At 46.3% G+C, this 26,654-nt stretch overlaps 1 protein-coding gene across 2 annotated transcripts in view; it reads left to right on the top strand.

The window, feature by feature from the left end:
* Positions 1 to 26,654, top strand: part of LOC116510241 (ras-related protein Rab-30) — a 51,954-nt gene that overhangs the window by 22,937 nt on the left and 2,363 nt on the right. Inside the window, exons 2-4 of one of the 2 annotated variants that reach the window (XM_032219711.1) lie at positions 14,657 to 14,757; positions 19,259 to 19,342; positions 25,367 to 25,550. In XM_032219711.1, coding sequence (XP_032075602.1) covers positions 14,665 to 14,757; positions 19,259 to 19,342; positions 25,367 to 25,550 — 361 coding nt within the window. In that variant the 5' untranslated portion in view covers positions 14,657 to 14,664. Of the gene's footprint in view, positions 1 to 14,494; positions 14,758 to 19,258; positions 19,343 to 25,366; positions 25,551 to 26,654 lie in introns of those variants that run through there. The other variant, XM_032219710.1, reaches the window with a different exon arrangement.

Raw genomic sequence — 26,654 nt, 5'->3', positions numbered from 1 at the left:
TCTTCCTTCCTTCCTTCCCTCCTTCCTCTCCTCCTTCCTTTCTTCCCTCCTTCTCCCTCCTTCCCTCTCCTCCTTCCTTCCTTTCTTCCCTCTCCTTCCTTCCCTCCCTCTTTCCCTCTCTTCCTTCCTTCCTTCCCTCCTTCCCTCTCTTCCTTCCTTCCTTCCCTCCTTCCCTCTCCTCCTTCCGTCCCTCTCCTCCTTCCTTCCTTCCTTCCTTCCTTCCTTCCTTCCTCTTTCTTTCTCTTCCTTCCTTCCTTCCCTCCTTCCCTCTCCTTCCTTCCTTTCTTCCCTCCTTCTCCCTCCTTCGCTCTCCTCCGTCCTTCCTTTCTTCCCTCTCCTTCCTTCCCTCCCTCTTTCCCTCTCTTCCTTCCTTCCCTCCTTCCCTCTCCTCCTTCCTTTCTTCCCTCCTTCTCCCTCCTTCCCTCCTCCCTCTCCCTGCATTTCTTTTCCTCCCTCCCTCCCTTCCTTCCTGCCTACCCTCCCTCCCTCTCCTCCTTCCTTTCTTCCCTCCTTCTCCCTCCTTCCCTCTCCTCCTTCCTTCCTTTCTTCCCTCTCCTTCCTTCCCTCCCTCTTTCCCTCTCTTCCTTCCTTCCTTCCCTCTTTCCCTCTCTTCCTTCCTTCTCCCTCCTTCCCTCTCCTCCTTCCTTTCTTCCCTCCTTCTCCCTCCTTCGCTCTCCTCCGTCCTTCCTTTCTTCCCTCCTCCTTCCTTCCCTCCCTCTTTCCCTCTCTTCCTTCCTTCCCTCCTTCCCTCTCCTCCTTCCTTTCTTCCCTCCTTCTCCCTCCTTCCCTCTCCTCCTTCCTTCCTTTCTTCCCTCTCCTTCCTTCCCTCCCTCTTTCCCTCTCTTCCTTCCTTCCTTCCCTCCTTCCCTCTCCTCCTTCCTTTCTTCCCTCCTTCTCCCTCCTTCCCTCTCCTCCTTCCTTCCTTTCTTCCCTCTCCTTCCTTCCCTCCCTCTTTCCCTCTCTTCCTTCCTTCCTTCCCTCCTTCCCTCTCCTCCTTCCTTTCTTCCCTCCTTCTCCCTCCTTCGCTCTCCTCCGTCCTTCCTTTCTTCCCTCTCCTTCCTTCCCTCCCTCTTTCCCTCTCTTCCTTCCTTCCTTCCCTCCTTCCCTCTCCTCCTTCCTTTCTTCCCTCCTTCTCCCTCCTTCCCTCTCCTCCTTCCTTCCTTTCTTCCCTCTCCTTCCTTCCCTCCCTCTTTCCCTCTCTTCCTTCCTTCCTTCCCTCCTTCGCTCTCCTCCTTCCTTCCTTTCTTCCCTCTCCTTCCTTCCCTCCCTCTTTCCCTCTCTTCCTTCCTTCCTTCCCTCCTTCCCTCTCCTCCTTCCTTTCTTCCCTCCTTCTCCCTCCTTCCCTCTCCTCCTTCCTTCCTTTCTTCCCTCTCCTTCCTTCCCTCCCTCTTTCCCTCTCTTCCTTCCTTCCTTCCCTCCTTCCCTCTCCTCCTTCCTTTCTTCCCTCCCTCTCCCTCCTTCCCTCTCTCCCTCTCCTCCTTCCTGCCTGCCTGCTTTCCCTCCCTCCATCTCACCCCTCCTTCTCTCCTTCCTTCCCTCTCTCCTTCTCCTCCTTCCTTCTTCCCTGCCTTCCCTCCATCCCACCCTGTTTCCTCCCTCCCTTCCCTTTTCTCTTCCTCCCTCCCTCCCTTGCTTCCTTCCTTTCCAGAACTTAAAAGTTGCTGATATTGAGAAACCCCTAAAACCAGGGAAAGGGTTTTGATCGCAGAGCTGCAATCGTCAGCCATCATAACCACCATTACCAATCTGTGAATCTCACAGCACCCCATCACACTCCTGCTCAGCCTTTCCACCTGCGTTAAGAAAAAAGATCTTTCCTATAAACCTCCGTTTTGCCTTTAAAAAACCCAAAGAAAATCTCAGTGGCCAAACCTTAATTTTTTTCTCATTAAGCCTCCATTTCAAAATCAATTCCTAAAAGTGCCCTCTAATTAACTGGTCTCCGGAAATGGATTTTGGATTTTAGGCCAGTTTAAAACTCAAAAGGCAGAAAAGACGACGGGGGATATTTCTCCTTGTGTGAGAATAAAATGAAACCCAATGTGTTTTTCTACCTTGGAGCTCCGCCCTTCTGCTTTCTTTGCAAACATAAACAGATTTTATTAAAGCAACAAATCAAAAGCAGCGTTTAATCAGGTAAGGTATCTTTAAGCAGGCAACAGCTCCAGAAATTACCCCAATAAATATTGCAAACATTTTGGAGCAGGGGTGAAATGCTATCGGTTCGGGCTAGTGTGCTCGAACCAGTAGTAAAAAAAATTGCTAAAAAAACAAAAAGAAAAAGTTCTGATGATCAGCTGTGCAACAATCAGCTGTGCCATGTGATCATAGGAACTTTAAAGAATTTTTTTTTGCATTTTTTACTACCCGTTCGAGTGAATAGATAGTAAAAAATGCTTAAAAAAGTAAAAAGGTTCCCATGATCCGGGCGGAACAGCTGATTGTCAGAACTTTTAAAAACTTTTTAAAAACATTTAGCGTTTTTTTTTTTGCTACCAGTTCGGGGGAATAGATAGTAAAAAAATGCTTACATTTTTTAAAAAAGTTCCAACAATCAGCTGTGCGATGCGATTGTGGGAAGTTTTTTTAAAAAAACTTTTTTTTTTTGCATTTTTTATTACCGGTTCGGGCGAATAGATAGTAAAAAATGCTTAAAAAGAAAAAAAAAGTTCCGACGATCACGCGGACAGCTGATTGTCAGAACTGTTAAAAACTTTAAAAAAAACATTTTTTAGCATTTTTTTTTACTACCAGTTCGGGGGAATAGGTAGTAAAAAAATGCTAAAAAAAAGTTTAACAGTTCCGATGATCCGCTGTGCGACAATCGGCTGCGCTGTGTGATTTATATTTGCTAGAAAGCAGGAAATCCTGCTTCCTAGCGAATGTAAATCGCACGTCTCAACTGTCCTCCCCCCCCGTTTTACTTTTCCTTTGCAGACTCAGAAAAGGCTTATTAGCGCCTGCAGTGCGCATGCGTGCAAATGCGCATGCGTGCAAATGCGCATGCATGCACGAAGCGAACCGGTAGCAGACTTCAGAGCATTTCACCCTTGTTTTTCATTCCCCTACAGAAGGTTTCAGAGGAAGAAAGGAAATATCTAGAGATAAAATGAGTGGATATAATCAAACAGTATTTTTTAAATTTTTATTTCATTTCTCTTTGCAGGATTTCAATCATATGACTCTGTGCTCTGTGCACATGAGCAAACAACTTTTTTTCCTAAGCCCAGTTAGACACAGCAGAGCAAACCAATGTTACCGTAGATCAGAGTTTCTCAACCTTGGGCAATTTAAGCTGTGTGGACTTCAACTCCCAGAATTCCCCAGCCCAGCATGGCTGCTGTAAATAATATGTAGATCTCTCCCCACCTCAATCTTTATCTGTGTGATTGCAGAAGGACAATGTCAGGGGCCACCTCATGCTTGCTTGTGCTTCGCTGAGATGCAATGATGGTCTGCCATGAACTAGGGAGAAAGGGGGATGAAGGGGGAGCATACTTGGGAAAGCGAAAGTAGTGGCTGTGTCTTCTCCAAATGCTGCTTCAAGGTTGCCCAACTGGAAGAAATTGGGAGAAGCAGATCAGAGCACATTGAACTGACTGTTAGGAAAACAGCTTTGCAGGGTTTTAACTGGTCACCGTATGGTGGGGAATGAAAGATAGGAAAGGAACATAGGAATTTTGGCGGCTGAATCTCAGCTCTGATTATGCATTAATGCGATCTATCATCTATCTATCTATCTATCTATCTATCTATCTATCTATCTATCTATCATCTGTCTGTCTGTCTGTCTGTCTATCTATCTTATCTATCTATGGTCTATCTATCATCTATCATCTTATCTATCTGTCTATCTGTCTATCTGTCTATCTGTCTATCTATCATTATCTATCTGTCTGTCTGTCTATCTGTCTATCATCTATCTATCTAATCTATCGTCTATCATCTATCTATCTATCTATCTCTATCTATCTATCTATCTATCTATCTATCTATCTATCTATCTTATCTATCTATGGTCTATCATCTATCTATATCTCATCTTACCTATCTGTCTGTCTATCTGTCTATCATCTATCTGTCTATCTGTCTATCTGTCTGTCTATCATCTATCTAATCTATCGTCTGTCATCTATCTATCTATATAGCTACCTAGCTACCAGGGGTGGGTTTCAAAAATTGTTCGAACCACCTCTGTGGGCGTGGCCTCCTTTGTGGGAGTGGCTTGCTGCCCATGTGACCGGATGGGAGTGGCTTGCCGCCCATGTGACCGGATGGGAGTGGCTTGCCGCCCATGTGACCGGATGGGAGTGGCTTGCCGCCCATGTGACCGGATGGGAGTGGCTTGCCGCCCATGTGACCGGATGGGAGTGGCTTGCCACCCATGTGACCGGATGGGAGTGGCTTGCCGCCCATGTGACCGGATGGGAGTGTCCAAGACGATGTTATTACTAGATATTACTAATTACTAGATATTATTAATATTACTAGATCATTATTAATGCATAGATAACTGTGGGACATTACACACCCACCCACACCCACAAACTATGACAGTGCTAGGAAAACACCAAAAAAATAAAAATCCCCCCCCCCCAAAAAAAAAAAGACTGCCAATGAAACCAGTTTTTTTTCCCTAAGCCTAAGAACAGGAAAGACAAAGTCACTGGAATAAAAACCATCAAGGCAATGTGGAAAATTATAAAGGACAGGCACTCACAGAACCATCAACCACCTCAGAATTACCTAAACAAGTAAGGTGACCAGATTTTCAGATTGGTAAAGAGGGACACCATTGACCGGGGGGGGGGGGGAGCTAGGCCGCAGCAGTTACTGCCAGCCCGCGACCTCGCTAGGGACGTCTGGTCACCTTAATTATATACATCCTCTCTCTCTCTATCCATCCATCCATCTGTCTGTCTATCTGCCTATCTAGTTATGGTATCCCTCTCCCTCTTTCCCCCTCTCTTTCTCCATCCATCTATCTGCTTGCCTACCTATCTCTCTCTCTTTCTCTCTATCCATCCGTCTATCTGCCTGCCTATCTGTCTATCTAGTTATGGTCTCTCTCTCTCTCTCCCTCTCCCTCCCTCATTATCATCTATCTCAGTGTTTCTCCACCTTTTTATAAAAATATATTTTTTAATTTTTTTTGTTACATAGACGACACATACCCACAACAATAAAAACAAAACAAAACAAAAAGAAAAAAACCCATCATCACATATAGCATGTCATTTGGTTACAAGTGTTTTAACATTTATCATTCTTATACATTTATTATTTCATTTAATAGGTTATAATATACAGTTTGGGTTGCTTTGTTTACCATCCCTTCCTCCTGTTATAACACCACCTTATTTTCCCTTTCTTTTCTCCCTCCCTTCTCTACTTTCCTCCTTCTTCCTCTCCTTCCCCTTCCTTCTTCCCTTACCTTTCTCCTACTCCTGCTCTTCCTCTTCCCCTTTCTACCCTCTCTCCCCCTCTTTCTCTCCTTTCCATCCTCCTCTCCTTACCTCTTTCTTCTTTCCCCCATCTTCCTTTCATTCTCTCCTCCTTTCTCCCTTTCTCCCAACTCCCTTTCTGGGAGTTGAAGTCCACACACTTTCAAGTCTCCAAGGTGGAGAAAGACTGATCTATCTAATTAATATAATTATTTCTCCCTCTCTTTTTCACTCTCTTTCCAGCGCATACACGCAAATGCATAGGGCAGCCCACCTCACACACAGGTAACTCCGGGCGGCTTACGGGAAGAGGACAGCTCACCCACGTGGGGGGGGGGGCAGGATTTCGCCAAGAAAAGTTAACTTTCCTACGAAAGGGGCTGGCAGCCTCTCAGCTCTTCCCGGCCGGGAAGACCTCCCCCCACTTCCACTCCTGCGACCCTCCTCCCGCCTCCTCGGAGCTTCAAGCAAGCTAACTGGGAAGGCCGGGAAAGAAGAAGAAACGGCAGCGCGAGGTCAGCGGTCCTTGGGGGTGCGGCGGAAGCCCTGCAAAAGTGCTCCTTTCCCGGCTCGGCTGCCATTGCTGCTGCTGCAGGCGGAAGGGGAGGAGGAGGAGGAAGAAAATTAAGCAGCGGGGCGGTCCCTGCAGCCGCCGACGCGGGAAAGGTGCGCTTTGACAGGGCTTCCACAGCCCTGCCAAAGCGCTCCTTTCCCGGCTCGGCTGCCATTGCTGCTGCTGCGGGCGGAAGGGGAGGAGGAGGAGGAAGAAAATTAAGCGGCGGGGCGGTCCCTGCAGCCGCCGACGCGGGAAAGGTGCGCTTTGACAGGGCTTCCACAGCCCTGCCAAAGCGCTCCTTTCCCGGCTCGGCTGCCATTGCTGCTGCTGCGGGCGGAAGGGGAGGAGGAGGAGGAAGAAAATTAAGCGGCGGGGCGGTCCCTGCAGCCGCCGACGCGGGAAAGGTGCGCTTTGACAGGGCTTCCACAGCCCTGCCAAAGCGCTCCTTTCCCGGCTCGGCTGCCATTGCTGCTGCTGCGGGCGGAAGGGGAGGAGGAGGAGGAAGAAAATTAAGCGGCGGGGCGGTCCCTGCAGCCGCCGACGCGGGAAAGGTGCACTTTGACAGGGCTTCCACAGCCCTGCCAAAGCGCTCCTTTCCCGGCTCGGCTGCCGTTGCTGCTGCTGCGGGCGGAAGGGGAGGAGGAGAAGGAAGAAAATTAAGCGGCGGGGCGGTCCCTGCAGCCGCCGACGCGGGAAAGGTGCGCTTTGACAGGGCTTCCACAGCCCTGCAAAAGCGCTCCTTTCCCGGCTCGGCTGCCGTTGCTGCTGCTGCGGGCGGAAGGGGAGGAGGAGGAGGAAGAAAATTAAGCGGCGGGGCGGTCCCTGCAGCCGCCGACGCGGGAAAGGTGCGCTTTGACAGGGCTTCCACAGCCCTGCAAAAGCGCTCCTTTCCCGGCTCGGCTGCCATTGCTGCTGCTGCGGGCGGAAGGGGAGGAGGAGGAGGAAGAAAATTAAGCGGCGGGGCGGTCCCTGCAGCCGCCGACGCGGGAAAGGTGCACTTTGACAGGGCTTCCACAGCCCTGCAAAAGTGCTCCTTTCCCGGCTCGGCTGCCATTGCTGCTGCTGCAGGCGGAAGGGGAGGAGGAGGAGGAAGAAAATTAAGCGGCGGGGCGGTCCCTTAAGCCGTCAACGCGGGAAAGGTGCGCTTTGACAGGGCTTCCACAGCCCTGCCAAAGTGCTCCTTTCCCGGCTCGGCTGCCATTGCTGCTGCTGCGGGCGGAAGGGGAGGAGGAGGAGGAAGAAAATTAAGCGGGGGGGTGGTCCCTGCAGCCGCCGAGGCGGGAAAGCTGCGCTTTGACAGGGCTTCCTCTCCGGAGAGGCGTTTTTTAAAAAGAAAAACCCTGCAGGCACCCAGCAACAGGGGCTAGGAGCTAGGAACCCGGAAGTTAATTACTTCCGGGTTCACTGACGAACCGGATCGCAAGAACCGGTGCGAACCGGTAGGAACCCACCCCTGCTAGCTACCTAGAACTCTCTACCCCATCTATCTATCTATCTATCTATCTATCTATCTATCTACCTATCTATCTATCTATCTATCTATCTATCTATCTATGATCTATCTATCTATCTATCATCTATCATCTATCTGTCTGTCTGTCTGTCTGTCTGTCTGTCTATCATCTATCTATCATCTATCTATCTTATCTATCTATCTATCTATCTATCTATCTATCTATCGTCTATCTATCTATCATCTGTCTGTCTGTCTGTCTATATCTTATCTAATCTATCTATCTATCTATCTATCTATCTATGGTCTATATCATCTGTCTATCTATCTATCTATCTATCTATCTATCTATCTATCTATCTATCTATCTATCTATCTATCTTCTACGCAATGCAACCCAACGCACAGTGTTGGAACAGAAGTGAAGGAAAAAGAGAAAATTCCTTGCAAGAAAAGGTGCCCTTTTGCTTGAAAAGACTGGCATAGTAGAGGGAAGACAAGAAGGATAATGCAATGAGGGAAGGAAGAAAGGAAGGAAGGATAATGAGATAAGGGAAGGGAAAGGAAAACGTATGGAGGAGGAGGAAGGATAATACGATAAAGGATGAGCAAGGGCAGGGAAAGAAAATGTATGGGTTGGAGCAAGAGAGGGAAGGTAGGAAGGAAGGAAATGTTGGATGGTCAGAACCCACAAACTGATTCTCCCTGTGCCAAATGTCTTAACTGTGGTTTACCCTAAGCCTGGCACCATGCCCCATTGCAAACCAGCCTTCTGTTTCATCTACTCCACACAATTCTTGTGATGGGAAGATGCAAGCACCCTGCTACGCCAACCTCTCCCTCTCCTCTCCTCCCTCCCTCCTCCCCTCTCTCAAAAAAAGCTAGGATAATGTACACTAACTCAAAATCAAAACGAGCTGCTCAATTTGCAAACCGGAAAGCTGTAGTCCACAGGGGTCATTCTGGGCGTTGAAGCCCCCGTGTTTTCAAGCTGCCATAGTTGAGCCAAGCACCAGCCTAGGCAATGCCTGCAGAATCTTCCTTAACTAGAATAGAATAGAATTTTATTATTTGTATGCCGCCCTTCTCCGGGAGAACTCAGGGCGGCGAACAATTCAAGGGGGAAAAAGGGGAACATAAAAAAACAAAATACAAATAATAAAAGTAAACAACAGTCGCACAACCATACATGTCGAGAGGGGAGGGAACTCATCACCCCCTGGCCTGCCGGCAAAGCCAGGTTTTGACGGCTTTTCGGAAGGCCTGGAGAGAGGTGAGGGTCCGAATCCCTGCGGGGAGTTCATTCCAGAGGGTCGGAGCTGCCACAGAGAAGGCCCTCCCCCGGGTAATAGCCAGGTGGCATTGGCTGGTAGACGGAACCCTGAGGAGGCCAACCCTGTGAGATCTAATGGGTCTGTGGGAGGTAATTGGCAGCAGGCAGTCTCTCAAGTACCCAGGTCCAATACCATGAAGGGCTTTATAAGTTACGACTAGCACCTTGAAGCATATCCAGAGACTGATCGGTAACCAGTGCAGTTCGCGGAGGATAGGTGTAACGTGGGTGTACCGAGGTGCACCCACAATCGCTCGCGCGGCTGCATTCTGGACGAGTTGAAGTCTCCGAATACTCTTCAAGGGCTGCCCCATGTAGAGCGCATTGCAGTAGTCCAGTCTTGAGGTCACGAGGGCGTGAGTGACTGTTGCGAGCGCCTCCCGGTCCAGGTAGGGACGCAACTGGTGCACCAGGCGAACCTGGGCAACTAGTAAAGAAACGGTTTTGAGAAGGGCTGTATACGAATCCTGCTGAGGCGGAGGGATTCTCTGTCTGGATGATGCCGAAGGAGCTTGTAGGGTGAGATCATTATTTATGTCCCTCTATCATCTGATGAGGCTAAGTAGCTTTTCTTCCGACAAGCAGTTGGAGATAAACACTAAAAGGAATGCATTACTGATAGCAAAGTATTCTGCTGCACAATAGCATGCCTTCGATGCAGAATTTGGAATGGGATAGGATAGGAGGATTATAGGAGTAGAATAGAAGTAGAATAGAGTAGGATGGAATGGAATTGGAATGGGATGGGATAGGATCAGGGGTGAAATTCAGCAGGTTCGGGAGAACCGGTAGCGGAAATTTTGAGTAGTTTGGAGAACTAGCAAATACCACCTCTGGCTGGCCCCAGAGTGGGGTGGGAATTAAGAATTTGCAACGGCCTTCCCCAGGAGTGGGGAGGGAATGGGGATTTTGCAGGATCCTTCCCCTCCACACCCACCGAGCCACGCCTATAGAACCGGTGGTAAAAAAAAAAATTGAATTTCACCACTGGATAGGATAAGATAGGATGGAATGGGATAGGGTAGGGTAGAGAATAGAATAGAGAATAATTTAGAATTAGAATTAGGAGAATTAGAATAGGGTAGGATGGAACTGGATAGGGTAGGGTAGAGAATAGAATAGAAATAGAATAGAATAATTTAGAATTAGGAGAATTAGAATAGGGTAGGATGGAATGGGATAGGGTAGAGAATAGAATAGGTTTAGGTTTATTCGATTTATATGCCGCCCTTCTCCCAAGGACTCAGGGCGGCGTACAACATTAAAAGAAACACATAATACAAAAGTTAAAAAAAATTAAATAGAATATCCCAAACCCAATTAAAATTGACAATGACATTTTTTAAAAAAGAATTCAAATTAAAATTAACAATAATCAATAATTTGTTTTGTTTTGTTCAGGCCAGGCTGGCTTGCTGGAAAAGCCAACTTTTTAGAATAGAATAGAAATAGAATAGAATAATTTAGAATTAGAATTAGGAGAATTAGAATAGGGTAGGATGGAATGGGATAGGGTAGGGTAGAGAATAGAAATAGAATAGAATAATTTAGAATTAGAATTAGGAGAATTAGAATAGGGTAGGATGGAATGGGATAGGGTAGGGTAGAGTAGAAAATAGAATATATTAGAATTAGCAGTAGAATTAGAATAGGAGTGGGATGGGATGGGGTGGATTGGAATAGAATAGAATAGAATAGAATAACAGAGTTGGAAGGGACCTTGGAGGTCTTCTAATCCAAACCCCTGCTCAGGCAGGAAACCCTATACCATTTCAGACAAATTTAAATAGTAAGCCAAATGAATGTGTGTGGATGTGCTTCTATAAGTCCTTGACTTACAACTGTTTGTTTAGTGACTATCCAAGGTTACTGAAAAAAGTGACTTATTGACCATTTTTCACAACTGAAAACATTCCCCATGGTCACGCGATCAGAAATTCAGACGTTTGGCAACAGACTCATCGTTATGACGGTTGCAGTGTCCAGGGGTCATGGGACCCCACTTTTTGCGGCCGTCTAACGAGCAAAGGCAATGGGGAAGCCGGATTCACTTAACAACGGTGTTACTAACTTACCAACTGCAGTGATCCACTTAACAACGGCTTCCAGAAAGGTCATAAGATGGGGCAAAATTCACTCAACGGTCTCGCTTAGCAATGTAAATTGTGGTCCTAAACCCAGGACTACCTCCTGTACACACATTTGCTCCTATTCCAAAAGGAAAGAACAAGTTTCTGGTCCTTATGACCTCTGGAAGACTTATTGTGGGGGCGGGGGGAGGGGGCGCTTCAGTTCTCCTAGCCGAGTTTTGTACATTTCAACTACCTTGTTCTGGCATTCCAGATATATCTGCAGCAACCAGATAATCCGAGTAAATATTTACTATGTAGAGAGAACATTTCATGCCCTTGTCCCTTCCAGTACGTGTCTGGCTTTCTCTCCGTCTTCAGTTTCCCATAGATTAGCAAACAGCCATCTGAATTTTTTTCCTTCCTAATTTTTTTGCACGGACACATATACACGCAACCCCCCCCCCCAAAAAACATGGATTTTTCCCCTCTGTGGCACGCTGGTCACATGGAAGTCCTATCGGCCGAGAGAAAAAGGCTAGAAGGTCAGGTTCTCAAACATCTTGGGAATTTCAGCTCTTGCGAGATTTCAGTGCTTCCAGGATTTCTAAGCCAGAGGTGGTATTGGGCCAGTTCGGACCGGTTCATCCTAATCGGTTGTGGAAATCGTGGGTGGGCCGTCTCTATGCCGTCCCTTTTAGGCACGTTTTTCATGACAAATCACATGTGCGGAAAGCTGAGCGTGCGCGCTCACATTTCCAAACGGGTAGGGAAGGGTGGCTCAGTGGCTAAGACGCTGAGCTTGTCGATCAGAAAGGTCGGCAGCTTGGCGGCTCGAATCCCTAGCGCCGCATAATGGAGTGAGCTCCCGTTACTTGTCCCAGCTTCTGCCAACCTAGCAGTTCGAAAGCACGTAAAAAATGCAAGTAGTAAAATAGGAACCACTTTTGGTGGGAAGGTAACAGCATTCCATGTGCCTTCGGCATTTAGTCATGCCGGCCACATGGCCACGGAGACGTCTTAGGACAGCGCTGGCTCTTCGGCTTTGAAACGGAGATGAGCACTGCCCTCTAGAGTCGGGAACGACTAGCACATATGTTCGGGGGAACTTTTATCTTTTAGGGAAGGTAAGTTAATACCACCTTTGTTCTAAGCTATTATTTTTCTCCACTACTGGATGTGTAGAATAGCTGGCAGAACTGATTAGGATTTTGTGAGTGTTGAAAATCTTTGGTGGGTCTCCAACCCATTGGAGAGAGCAGTCGATGCTCTCGATGTTTGTTATAAAGAAAGCCATAAAAAACATGGAGAGTGGGATCTTCTATAACTCAAAAGTCCAGTTAATTTCTTGGAGTGATTTGTAATGGCCTTTTCCCAGTATATTTTTCTTGTCCTGCTGGTTTAACCCACAGCTATGTTTCCTGCTAAACTCTTATTTATTTTTTATTTAGTTATTTAGTTTGTCAAATATGTACAAGATAAGAGATATACAAATAAACATGCATATGAACTAAGGAAATGAGTACAAATATATGGGGAGAGTGGGACAGAGACGGTAGGCACGCTGGTGCGCTTATGCACGCCCCCTTTACGGACCTCTTAGGAATGGGGTGAGGTCCACGGTAGACAGTTTGAGGTTGAAACTAGGTGGGGAGGGGGTTGAGGATGTAACAACAGAGTCGGGTAGAGCATTCCAGGCGTTGACCACTCTGTTGCTGAAGTCGTATTTTCTGCAATTGTTTAGAGCAATTTACCTTGAGTTTGTATCGATTGTTGCCCATGTATTATTGAGGTTGAAGCTGAAGTAGTCGTTGACAGATAGGATGTTGTAGCAGACAATTTAGTGTACTATGCTTAGGTCAGATCAGATGGCATAGTTCCAGGTTGTCCAAGCCCAAAATTTCGAGCCTGGTGGCATAAGGGGTGGCGCAGTGGTTAGAGTACAGCACTGCAGGCTACTTCAGCTGACTGCGGTCCTGCAGTTCGGCTGTTCAAATCTCACCGGCTCAAGGTTGACTCAGCCGTCCATCCTTCCGAGGTGGGTAAAATGAGGACCCGGATTGTTGGGGGCGATATGTTGACTCTGTAAACCGCTTAGAGAGGGCTGAAAGCCCTATGAAGCGGTATATAAGTCTAACTGCTATTGCTATTGCTATTGTTGTGAGCAGAGGAGTGGAGGACTCTTCTCGTGAAACACCTCTGGAGCCGCTCAATCATATTAATGTCCGATATACAGTGTAGATTCCAGGCAGACGAGCTGTATTCGAGAATGGGTCTGGCAAAGGTTTTTCACACCAACCACACCTGTTCTTGGGTTTTTCAGACTGCCAAGGGGTGGACTTCGCTTTCCATCATCCCCAGCCAATACTTTAACTACAGTTGTTCAGGCAGCAGCTTTTCTCGTGACTCAAGGCCTCACTGTCTTGGGTGGAAAGTTGGGGCAGATGGAAATCCAATTCCTGTTTCGAGAGGGAACCTGAATGAAGGTTACTTTCAGGAAAGTTGAGATTTCTGAGACAGCTAGCATTGTTTCAACTTCTACCCTCAAAATGGCGCTATAGGGCACTGCACACCAGAACAACTAGACACAAGGATGCCATCATTCTGCTAAAAAAACTACTGTCAGACTGTTTACTAAGATTATTAATATTATTCTTCTCATCTTTCCTATTACCTATTTCCTTTTCTACTTATGATTATAACTTTGTTGCTTGCATCTTTATGGTTTATATTGTTTAATTTAGCTTCCTAGTACGATTAATGTTGATTCTATCACTAAGTGTTGTCTCTTATGATTTATGATGTATTTTTATGATGACTATGATCATAGTTTATAGCTTTTATGTACATTGTTTGCCCGTGTATTATTGCGGTTGAAGAAATCGTTGACAGGTAGGACGTTGTAGCTGACAATTTTGTGTACTACGCTTAGGTCAGACCATAAGCGGTGCAGTTCCAGGTTGTCCAAGCCCAAAATTTCGAGCCTGGTAGTGTAAGAGGAGGAGTTATGAGTAGAGGAGTGGAGGACTCTTCTCGTGAAATACCTCTGGATCCGCTCGATCTTATTAATGTCCGATAAACAGTGTCGATTCCAGGCGGATGAGAATTCCTATGGCCCCTCCCATAGGAAACCAAAGAGGAGCGAAAGGGGAGGTTTTTTTTGCAGGAAACAATTTGTTCGTTCATTCATTTGTTTCAGGAGTGTGAAGATCTGTCCGTGAATCTCAGAGACTCTCTGCCCAGTCTTTCCTTGCACTGCTTGGAAAATATTTACATGGCAGCTCTCCAAGCCAGAGAAGGTCTGTGACCGTAAATCCTCCCTCGAAAGACTTTGCTGGATGTGAAATTAATAAAAGGGTTTTTTTTCTCGGGACAAGGAGTTTGCTTCATGCTCTTGGGAATCCTCGGTCAGAACAGGATGCGAGGATGTAGCAACTGTGCCTCCCCCCCCCCCCAAAAAAAACTGCCGTAAAATCAGGTGCAACTCACTCAATGGCCTCCTTTGCTTAACAAAGGAAATTCTGGTTCCAATTGCCGTCGTACGTTGAGGATTGGCAGTTCTAGCATACATTTCAATAAATATTGTGGTGTTGGAAGAAAGAGCCAATACGCAGGGACCTTTGTCCTGCACAGTTGAAGGAGCAAAGTCTGTTTTGTCATCAGAAAAGTCACTGGATCTGCCACCTAATCGTTTTGCTTCTAATCCTCTGCTAACATTTTCTAGATTCTCCGATATATACTGTATCTCCTCCTGGATCGATTCATTTATCTCTCCTTTTTTTTTTTCCTTTTTCCTTGCAGTTTGGTAAATGAGTATGGAAGATTATGACTTTCTCTTCAAGATAGTTTTAATCGGGAACGCTGGTGTGGGGAAGACCTGCTTAGTACGACGGTTTACACAGGTAAGAAGGGGTTAAATGGATATGGGAGCCTCGTCGGTATTTTTGCATAGCGGGGGAGAAAAGGGCTGGATATGATAGGATCTCTCCCCCCCCTCCCCAATTCGCTCTAGAGCTCCGTATCCGATTTGAGCCATTTGCTTTTGATGGGAGATGATACATTTCATTTCATTGTTTTACCTGATTTTGTTTTTATTTCATTTATTATTTTTGTTTTATTTCCTGTCTCTCCTTGCATGCTCAAATGCAAAAAGGGGAAAAGAAATACACAGGTACAGTATAGGTGGTACCTGGCTCAACAGTAGTAACGGTGAGAGGGATCTTGGGGTCCTAGTGGACAACCATTTAAATATGAGCCAGCCGTGTGCAGCAGCTGCCAAAAAAGCCAACACAGTTCTAGGCTGCATCAACAGAGGGATAGAATCAAGATCACGTGAAGTGTTAATACCACTTTATAAGGCCTTGGTAAGGCCAGACTTGGAATACGGCATTCAGTTTTGATCACCACGATGTAAAAAAGATGTGGAAACTCTAGAAAGAGTGCAGAGAAAAGCCACAAAGATGATTAGGGGACTGGAGACTAAAACATATTAAGAACAGTTGCAGGAACTGAGTATGTCTAGTTTAATGAAAAGAAGGACCAGGGGAGACATGATAGCGGTCTTCCAATATTCCAGGGGTTGCCACAAAGAAGAGGGAGTCAAACTATTCTCCAAGGCACCTGAGAGTAGAACAAGAAGCAATGGGTGGAAACTAATCAAGGAGAGAAGCAACTTAGAACTGAGGAGAAATTTCCTGACAGTTAGAACAATTAATCAGTGGAACAGCTTCCCTCCAGAAGTTGTGAATGCCCCAACACTGCAAGTCTTTAAGAAGATGTTGGATAGTCATTTGTCTGGAACGGTATAGGGTTTCCTGCCTAGGAAGGGGTTATTATTATTATTATTATTAAGTTTATTTATATGCCGCCCTTTTCCCTGGGGGGATTCAGCGCGGCTTACAACTCAAAAAAAGGGGGGGGGGAAACAAACATTTAACACATAGGACAGTACGTCATTAAAAACACAACATTCATACCATTCGGGTGGGTTACAGTCTTTAGCCCCAGGCCTGACGGGATAGCCAGATTTTGAGGGCTGTGCGGAAGGTCTGGAGGGTGGTGAGGGTGCGAATCTCCACGGGGAGATCGTTCCATAGGGTCGGAGCTGCCACCGAGAAGGCTCTCCTCCGCGTGGTTGCCAGTCGACATTGACCGGCAGATGGGACTCGGAGGAGGCCTAATCTATGGGATCTAATAGGTCGAGTGGAGGTGATTGGCAGTAGGCAGTCTCTCAAGTACCCAGATCCACTACCATGAAGGGCTTTATGGGTGACAAGTAGCACCTTGAAGCGTACCCGGAGATCGACAGGTAGCCAGTGCAGCTCGCGGAGGATAGGTGTTATGTGGGTGAAGCGAGGTGCACCCACAATCACTCGCGCGGCCGCATTCTGGACTAGCTGAAGTCGCCGAATACTCTTCAAGGGCAGCCCCATGTAGAGCACATTGCAGTACTCCAGCCTAGGGGTCACAAGGGCACGAGTGACTGTTGTGAGAGCCTCCCGGTTCAGGTAGGGGCGCAACTGGTGCACCAGGCGAACCTGGGCAAATGCCCCCCTGGTCACAGCTGACAAATGGTGTTCAAAAGTCAGCTGTGGGTCCAGGAGGACTCCCAAGTTGCGGACCCTGTCTGAGGGGCGTAGTGTTTGACCCCCCAGCCTGAGAGATGGAATACTTGCCAAATTAGTGGGAGAGAAACACAACAGCCACTCGGTCTTATCTGGGTTGAGCACGAGTTTGTTAGCCCTCATCCAGTCCCTAACAGCTTCAAGGCCCTGGTTCATCACGTCCACCGCTTCATTGAGTTGGCACGGGGCGGACAGATACAACTGAGTATCGTCCGCATACTGGTGGTATTTTATCCCGTGCCGCCGAATGATCTCGCCCAGCAGTTTCATGTAGATGTTGAAAAGTAGGGGGGACAAGACCGAACCCTGCGGCACCCCATATGTTAGGGGCCTAGGGGTCGATCTCTGCCCCCAACTAACACCGACTGCGACCTGTCCGAGAGGTAAGAGGAGAACCACCGCAAAACAGTGCCTCCCACCCCCACCTCCCGCAGTCGTCGCAGAAGGATACCATGGTCGATGGTATCAAAAGCCACTGAGAGGTCAAGGAGAACCAGGATGGAGGCGTAGCCTCCGTCCCTGGCTCTCCAGAGGTCATCGGTCAATGCGACCAAAGCGGTTTCTGTGCTGTAGCCAGGCCTGAAGCCGGACTGGAATGGGTTGGACTAGAAGACCTCCAAGGTCTCTTCCAACTCTGTTATTGTATTATTGTATTTATTCTTTTGTTTTTAGTTTGTTTGTCTAGCTCTCTGCCAACAAAATTGGAACCCGGAAAAGGGGGGGGGGACTGCGTGCAACTCCCCCTGCATGACCCCCATTTTCGGTCATGACGGCCTCCTGCAGCCCTCTGCTAGTGAAAATGGAGCCCCGTTTTCACTGGCAGAGGGATGTAGGAAGCTGTGGTAAAGAGGGTGCCCTGATGTGGGGGGGGGGGCTGGTGGCAGAGATATGGGCGTACCGGTGCCTGCTGGGAACCTCAGGTACCCTTCCGGTGCTCCTTACCTGTATTTGAGCCAATAGGGGCTTACGCACACGGAGCGTACGGCGCCTGCGCGAAGCTCTGCCGAGCACCTGGAGCGTTGCGGGCGGTAAATATGCATGCGCGCGTGCAATGTGGTGGAGGTTTGGCTCCGTTGCAACGGGATCCGGAACCCATCACTGTCTCTTGTCTACCACATCAAAACAACACTTCAGTAGCAAATAATCATTGTTTTATTTGTCGTGTGCCTGTAAGCCAGCCGCCACGCAAAGCAATATACATCCCAGCATCAATAATTAATTCAGTTGCTTGCTCAAATCCATTTGAAGTTCGCCGCTGAAATACAGAGGCTCCATTCCCCCCGGATGTCTCGTAATGTTGAAAGCGATCCTTAAAACCCGTACGGAAACAAACAACGAGGCATTTCTGCAGGGAGAATTAATACTTAAACCAGCTTCGCACAGCCTCCTGCAGACAAAGTGGGCTTCAGGGCCTTTCAAAATGTTGATAGATCGGGCTCCAGGTATACAATAGTTCTGGGAAACTCCGGTGCCAACTGTCTGAAACGAGACGGGAGGAAAAAAGCTTTCGATTATGACCTGGCTATTTTAAGGCCAGTGTTAAAACTGAAGCTTGGCCTGGCCGAAGCCATCTTGGAGCTTCGGTGTTGGAGCTGAGGGATATGGAGGGCGGATTAGAGATTATCTGGGGTTTTGTAGCCAAAACAAAATACTTTCTCTTGGGAACCAAGGACATCTCTCACACCTGGCCCGAGGAAGGAGGAGTAAGGTCACCAGGCAACCAGGCAACGTCTTGATTGGCCCATGTGACAGATTGTTTGGAGTTGAGGGAAAACTGTTACTTCTAATTAGGTGAAAACTGTGGGAACCTTCAGGGTCGGTTTTCACCAGATCTGTGCCAATATGATATAGCCAATAAAGCTATGCTTTGAGGAATTCATCTGCCTTGGAGTTTTTGCTTGTTGTGGGGTTTATTACTTGAAACCTTGACAGCCAGTTGGTTTCTACTACGTGAATGACATGAACATACAAATGTGAGCAAGTTTTAGAACTTTGATCTGATTTTTCTTTTTTTTAATTCCCTCCCCCCTTTCTCCCCAACACAATCTACATGTAGTTCTCGACTTACGGCCACAATCAAGCCCCCAAATTTCTGTTGATAAGTGAGAGTCTCCCCCCCGCCCTTTGGTTCAGGTCACATCGTCCAATTAGATGCCCAGGTGTTGTTATGGGAAAACTCTGGCAGACACCTGCTGAAGTGTCCTTGGTTCCCATCTGGATTTCACATTCCGAGCTCTTCCTCCCTTCGAAGCCTGACATAGACTGGGTTGTTGGTTGATGCCAGCCAAGTGTCCATGTTTTGATCACACGACCATGCAGATGTTTCAATCAGGGGTGGGTTACTGCCGCGCATGTGTACATTTGCTCATAAATAAGTCTGCACATGCACAAAACATTTAAAAAGGAAAAATAAATTAAATTTGTGCAATGAAAATTGCACAAAAATCAAGACGGCCGCCCCGTAGGAGAACCGTTTCGGGGGCGTGGCAGGCCTGGGTCGCTGCCGGTTCCAGGCTGCCAAGCCACTACCAGTTCAGCCGAACCAGTCCAAACCGGTAGGAACCCACCACTGGTTCTAATGGATGTAAGTGGGAGGATAAGTTGCAAGTCACTTTTTTTGGAGTGCCATTGCTAAACTTCTAACCGTTGCTAAATGAATGGTTTGTAAGTCAAGGACTGTCTGTGTTGGGCTAATCCAAGTTTGAAATAACGTCGTGCAAAACGATCGCTAGAGCTGAAACTGTAGCCTGAATAATTTTTATTTTCTTTCTTTGTTAAGGGACTTTTCCCACCAGGCCAGGGAGCCACCATTGGGGTTGACTTTATGATTAAGACGGTGGAGATAAATGGTGAGAAAGTAAAGGTAAGTCTTCGTTTAACTTTCCTGCCTCAGCTGGGAATCTGTTCGTGTCACAAAAGTGTGTGTTGCAACTGAGGACAACTTAAAGGAAGCATGGTAGGCTTCCTATGTGGAACTTAAGTCTTCAGTCCAGTCTCTTCTTAAAAATCTCCAGTGTTGGAGCGTTTAAAACTTCTGGAGGCAAGTCGTGATTAATTGTTCTGCCAGGAAACTTCTCCTTAGTTCCAGGTTGCTTCTCTCCTTCATTAGTTTCCACCCATTGCTTCTTGTCCTGTCCTCAGGTGCTTTGGAGAGTAGTTTGATTTCCTCTTCTTTGTGGCAGCCCCTAAAATATTGGAACACCGGAGGGAGGGAGGGAGGGAGGGAGGGAGGGAGGGAGGGAGGAAGAAAAGATAGAGAGGAATGAAAGGAAGGAAGGAAGGAAGGAAGGAAAGAAAGAAAGAAAGAAAGAGGCAGGCAGGAAGAAAGAAAAGATAGAGAGGAATGAAAGGAAGGAAGAAAAGGAAGAAAGAAAGAAAGAAAGAAAGAAAGAAAAAAGGCAGACAGATAGGAAGAAAAGAAATGTGGGATGATCATTCGCAACAGAGAGGCCCAGGAAGGAAGGCTGGAAAGAAGGAAGGGAGGGAGGGGGGAAGAAAAGATAGAGAGGAATGAAAGGAAGGAAGGAAAGAAAAAGAAGAAAGAAAGAAAGAAAGAAGAAAGAAAGAAAAAAAGGCAGACAGGCAGGAAGAAAGAAAAGATAGAGAGGAATGAAAGAAAGGAAGAAAAGGAAGAAAGAAAGAAAGAAAGAAAAAGAAAGAAAGAAAGAAAGAAAGAAAGAGGCAGACAGGTAGGAAGAAAGGAAATGTGGGATGATCAGTTGCAACAGAGAGGCCCAGAAAGGAAGGATGGGAGGGAGGGAGGGAGGCTGGAAGGAAGGAAATGTGGGATGATCAGTTGCAACAGAGAGGCCCAGGAAGGATGGGGGAGGAAGGGCAGAAGGAAGAAAGGAAATGTGGGATGATCAGTTGCAAGAGAGAGGCGAAGGAAGGAAGGAAGAGAAAGAAAAAGAAAGGAAGAAAGAAAGAAAGAGAAAGGAAGAGGAAGTGATGGAGATTGTTGCTTTATTCTCTTTGCCCTTTCAAGCCGATTATTTTAGGAACTTTGCCATTTTCAAAACCGATCTTCAGAAAAATGTTTATTTCTCTCTTCATCGTCTCTCTTTCCTTTGGTCTTGTGTCCTTTAGAATATAAGCAAGGGCGAGGGTAAGTTTCATTTCTTCCAGCTCATGCCAGCTGCTGTGATAATTTTTGGAGCTTCACCAAAGGAGCCAATTCTTTCCATCCTAAAGTGTGTCCCCCCGTCCCCCACATGTCCCAAAGCATCTGGAAGGGACCTGTTTCGGATAGGCTCCCTTAAGCAGAAGACCCATTAACTTTAGCTGTCTTCCTAATGGTCTCAGCCAGGCTTGGCTCGGCCTGGAGTTTAGCATCTGTGGTTGTTTTCCTTCAGTAGGAATCTAGTTGCTTTTAAGTTGTTTTTGGTTCTTCTGCTAAAGCCAAGGGCTGCATTTCACCAGCAAAGCTGAAATAACAGTCTCTTTGCTCAGGCAGAATTGCTGAAAGGGCATTAAAAAAACATTTATGTGGTTTGAATTCCAAGTTAATGGAATTGCGCAATCACATTCTGTGTTATTGTTGTGGCCCACCAGCGGCCAGCAAAGCTGGCAGCAGATTCGGACAGTGAGGAGGTTGGGGAGGAACCTGGGCCAGTCCTGGAGTCTGGGGAAGGCTCTGATGAGGGCTCTGTGTCGGAGGCAGAGAGGGTGCCAGGGCCATATGCCAGTTATCAGCTGCCTTTGGAGTCAGACATCAGTGAGGCAGAAGAACAGCTGGAGCCTGTTCCCAGTGTGCGCATGCACAGAATTGCCAGACGAAGGGAACAGCTGAAGAACAGGGGTTGACTTGGGAGTAAGGCCGCAGGTGGACGATGAATGGTCCCTCCCAGAGGAAATCAAAGAGGAGCTAAACAGGAGTGGAGTTTGCAGGAGACAATTAGTTCATTTAATTGGTTCGTGACTCTCTGAGACTCCTTCCCAAGTTTTGCAGAGATCGGCCTGGCAGCTCTCCAAGCCAGAGAAGGTCTGTGACTGTAAATCCTCCCTTGAAAGACTTTGCCGGATGTGAATGAGCAGAATTCAGAGACAATTAATAAAAGGGGTTTTTGTCGGGATCAGGAGTTTGCTTCATGCTCTTGGGAAGCCTCGGTCAGAACAATTAGAAAAGAGAGCCAGTTTCGTCTATAGGGGTTAAAGCATGAGAGTCGTGAGTTCAAATCCAGCCTTAGCCAGGAAAGCCAGCTGGATGACTTTTGGGCCAGTTTTTCTCTCTCTGTCAGTCCTCACAGGGTGATGGTTGTGGGAAAAATAGGAGGAAGGAGTACTGTATTGTGTGTGTGTGTGTGTGTGTGTGTGTGTGTGTGTGTGTGTGTGTTCGGCACTTTGAGTTATTTCTGGGAGTTGAAGTCCACATGTCTTAAAGGGGCCAAAGTTTGTCATGTTGGCTCAGGAATTCTGGGAGTTCAAGTCCACAAGTCATAAAGGGACCATAGTTGTCCACCCCTGGATTAAAAGATAAGGATAAATTATTAGTTTGCTGCATACTGAGCTTGGATATCATGTATTAGTAGTCAGCCTGTCTACTGCTCCATTGATTTAGTCTACAGTCTGGTGTAATGTAAAGCCATGATAAGATATGCAGGGATGTTCTGTAAAACAGCAAATACTGCAATTTTAATACAGGTACATTTGATGGAAGGCTAATGGCCAGAGAACAACAGTTATTGTTTAAAAGGAAAGGCAATCTTTTGCTCGCTTGGGGAAAAAAAAATAGTTTGCACGCATGGTATACATTACTTTAAGTGACTCTCCGGAACAAAACTTCCCTTTAAATAGGTTTTTTGGGGGGTTGTAAAAAGTTTTTTTTTTATTTTTCCTTGCAAATTGATTCTTAGATATACATTCTTATAATTGCTATTTAACAATTGTCAATTCATATGATTTTTCCACCTGTATATTTACATTTTGATATTTTCTTTTTCCCCCTCCCCTTAATTTAATCATGGGTTGTCTGGGATATTTATTTCATATTTTGTTCCTTTTTCTTTCTATTTATATCTTTTTTCAAGCCACTCATAAAATCGCCCCCATGTCCTGTAGTACACTTGATTCTTCTTTGTCCTCTCAATGTCAACCTGTTCATTTCTACACAGTCTAATATCTTCCTTATTACCTCCCCTTCCGATGGATTCTGTCTGCTTTCCAATTTTGTGCAAATACAATTCTAGCTGCTCTCGTTATTTGTACAATCAAATATAAATCTTCTTTACTATATTTCTCGGTTCACCCACAAAACCGCGCCCGACTAAACCGCGCCCGACTAAACTGCGTCACTGATGTCATCAACAGGGCGACAACAGCGCGGAGACAGAAGCATGCTGTAAACCCTAAACCTAAAATTAACCCCTAAATCTAAACCTAACCCCCCCTAAACCTAATTCTAAACCTAAACCTAACCCTTAACCTAACCCTAAACCTAATCCTAACCCTTAACCTAACCCTAAACCTAACCCTTAACCTAATCCTAACCCTTAACCTAATCCTAAACCTAAACCTAACCCTAAACCTAACCCTAAACCTAACCGTAACCCTTAACCTAACCCTAAACCTAACCCTAAAGCTAACCCAAAACCTAACCCTTACCTTAAGTTGAATCGGCTTGCTTTCTCCGCGCTGGCTGTTGTCGCCCTGTTGATGACATCAGCGACATGGTTTAATGGGGCGCGGTTTAGTCGAGTCACGATATTTCTCTAGTAGAATACCCAATAAAAATACCCCTGGCTTAAATTCGATGGGTTGATGTATCATTGTCTCTAAACATGTTTATATTTTAACCCAACAGCTACACATCCACCACATATGATAATATGTTCCTGGCAATTGGTGACATTTCCAACATTTAGCCGATTTATCCTTAAACATTTTTGCTAATCTTTCAGGTGTCATGTGCCATCTATGAAACATTTTATATAAATTCTCTTTGTACGCTGTCGCCATTGTCAATTTATAGTTCCTTTCCCATAGTTGTTGCCATTTTTCTAGTTCTATTGTGTATCCAATGTTTTTTGCCCATCTTATCATTGTTTCTTGAACCGCTTCCAAATTTATTCTAAGTAGATAACTGTACAGTTTTTAATCATTTTTCATCCGTTCCATGAGTATCCTTGAAGTATACAAGACAAAACAATAGCAGAGTTGGAAGGGACCTTGGAGGTCTTCTAGTCCAGCCCCCTGCCTAGGCAGGAAACCCTATACCGTTTCAGACAAATGGCTATCCAACATCTTCTTGGATGAGCCGAGGTGGCGCAGTGGTTAGAGTGCAGCACTGCAGCCACTTCAGCTGACTGTTATCTGCAGTTTGGCTGTTCAAATCTCACCGGCTCAGGGTTCACTCAGCCTTCCATCCTTCCGAGGTGGGTGAAATGAGGACCCAGACTGTGGGGGCGATATGCTGACTCTGTAAACTGCTTAGAGAGGGCTGAAAGCCCTATGAAGCGGTATATAAGTCTAACTGCTATTGCTATTCTTAAAGACTTCCAGTGTTGGGGCATTCACAACTTCTGGAGGCAACTTCTCTTCCGCTGATTAATTGTTCTAACTGTCAGGAAATTTCTCCTTAGTTCTAAGTTGCTTCTCTCTCCTTGATTAGTTTCCACCCATTGCTTCTTGTTCTGCCCTCAGGTGCTTTGGAGAATAGTTTGACTCCCTCTTCTTTGTGGCAACCCCTGAGATATTAGAACATTGCTATCATGTCTCCCCTAGTCTTTCATCCTATTCTTGCATATGCGGGGGGAGGGGCGCAAGCGGGAGACACACACACACATGTGGGTAGGACGCATGTGCAGGGGAGCATTCGCCTTGCATTTTGGGGCTTCGTGCAGCGCCATGAATTTCCTGAATTCATTGTATACTTAAACTTTTCTCTTTCCAACGAAATGAAAATCAAGCTGTTAAAATTCTGTCAAACAAACAACAGGCAAAATCAGCATTAGTGCCCAATTAAAAAAAAAAGAAAGATGCCAGATGAAAAGATGCTGAGTTCACCCAGCTAAAACTTTTGGAAAACGCCATTAGATGTTTTGGTGGGAATATACATTCGCTGTGAGGTCCTTTGTGATCTCTGAGCTTTTTTTTTTTTGGCAGACGTTTCATTACCGGACTGGGTAACGTCATCAGTGCTAACTCTACTCCCTTCTAGCCCTGATGATGTTACCTAGTTGGGTAATGAAACATCCGCCCCCCCAAAAACACACGATCAAGCTCAGAGAGCACCAAGGACTCCTCCTTTCTACCATGAACTACAAATATTCTCCTTTATCAATGCATTTCCCGTTCCTTTGCTTTTTTATATTTTATACTTTCAAAATTTTAAAAAGTTTTTGTAACGTTCCCGTGGTTCGTCCATGAGGCCAATGTTGAGAAAAGACAGAAGACAACCTTTCTCGGGATGGAGCGACCCAGATTGGGGGTCTGAGAGCCCCTTTTATTGAGATAGGACAAAGGCAGGAGGAGCAATAGCATGTGGTTAAAAACAGCCTGTAAAAGTACAATTTCTAATCTACTGCTCAGTCTATATATGGTCAAATCCTGGACGTCAATGGTAGGGCACATCTCAGAATGTTATGTTATGCACTATCAGGATGTTATGGCGTTCTAGGAGTTTGTTTTCTCCTGTGTGGTTCAGCGTGACTCTGCAAGCCCTAGTATGAAGTGGACAATGGGTGACACACACCTACACAAGGAACTATATTACAACAAGTTTCGAAAGAAATAGAACTTGATATGGATGGGAACACCTGGAGGATCTGTGGGATACGTGAAGACGTGAGGTTTTATTGGGGTCAGTGCTAACACGTTCTATTTTTTTTTCTTTTCCCCCAACCCTTCGTTTCCCTTCCCTTCTTTTCCCTGTTGTGGGGAAAAACAAAAGCTGCAGATTTGGGACACGGCGGGACAAGAAAGATTTCGTTCCATCACGCAGAGCTATTATCGCAGTGCCAACGCGTTAATCCTGACCTACGACATCACCTGTGAAGAGTCCTTCCGGTGCCTCTCTGAGTGGCTGCGGGAAATCGAGCAATATGCCAGCAATAAGGTCATCACCGTCCTAGTTGGTAAGAGGCATTGGCCTGTTGATCCAATACCAGGGATCAGTCAGGTGCAACCGATCAGGAAGCAAGGCGGTTCAAATGACTTCAGGTTTACTGCTTGCTAACGCGCTCAACAAGAATCCGAACTACTAACAGTCAAAGCTAATTAGCGGTAGATAAAAGTGAATGGAATTTGAGGTGGGTTGGATTTAGATCTCTTGTTGAACACAAAGGGACTCTAAACTGATGGTGTCCTCGACACCTCCTTCAGCCTGGTCATCTCCTACATCTTGCCAGATTAAAGCAACAACCTGCATAAGCATTAGATGTTCTCTGTGAAGGGCTAGGGAGGGTCCATCTTCACCCTTTTCCTGCATACCAAATATTCCAAGCTTCCTCTTTACTCTCAGGGAGAAAGTCCCTCCCTCCTGCGATTCTGGACCATGCTTGGGAAACCCAAATCTTTTTTTTCCCCAGCTCCCCCCACCTCCCCCTTGTATACCGTATTTTGCAGAGTATAAGACGCACTGGAGTATGAGACGCACCAAGATTTTGAAAAGGCAATTTAAAAAAAAAATTTTTTTTTTGCACTCTGCAAAACTCCCCAAAATACCCCATTTTTCATGAAAACTGGCCCAGTTTTTTTTCAAAATAAGGGCATGAATAGCCTTTAGGAGGCTTGTAGAGTGCTCCTGGGGGGTGGGGGGCCAAAAATGAGTAAAAGCGGCGCATTTTTTGTGAAAACGGGTCTGTTTTTTGTCAAAAAAGGGCATAGATAGCCTTCAGGAGGCTTATAGAGTGCTCCTGGGGGCCGGGGGGGGGGAAATTGAGCAAAAAACGGCCCGTTTTTCACTCACTTCTGCCCTCTCCAGTCTCCAGGAGGTCTCTGAAAATCTCCTACAGGCTCTGCACGGCCATTTTGGTGAAGGGGCAGGGTTACGGGAGGCAAAAAATGCTGTATTCAGTGTATAAGACGCACCCAGATTTTCAGCCTCTTTCTTGAGGGAAAAAGGTGCATCTTATACTCAGAAAAATACGGTAGTTGATATTCAGCTCAATAAGAATCTCTACTCTTTGTTGGCTTCATGACTTTCTCAATCCCGCTTAATTTCTTCCCCTTCCAATTTG

This window comes from Thamnophis elegans, chromosome 6, assembly GCF_009769535.1.
Source record: "Thamnophis elegans isolate rThaEle1 chromosome 6, rThaEle1.pri, whole genome shotgun sequence".
NCBI classification, from domain to species: domain Eukaryota; kingdom Metazoa; phylum Chordata; class Lepidosauria; order Squamata; family Colubridae; genus Thamnophis; species Thamnophis elegans.
This window is presented reverse-complemented; position numbering and strand designations above follow the sequence as displayed.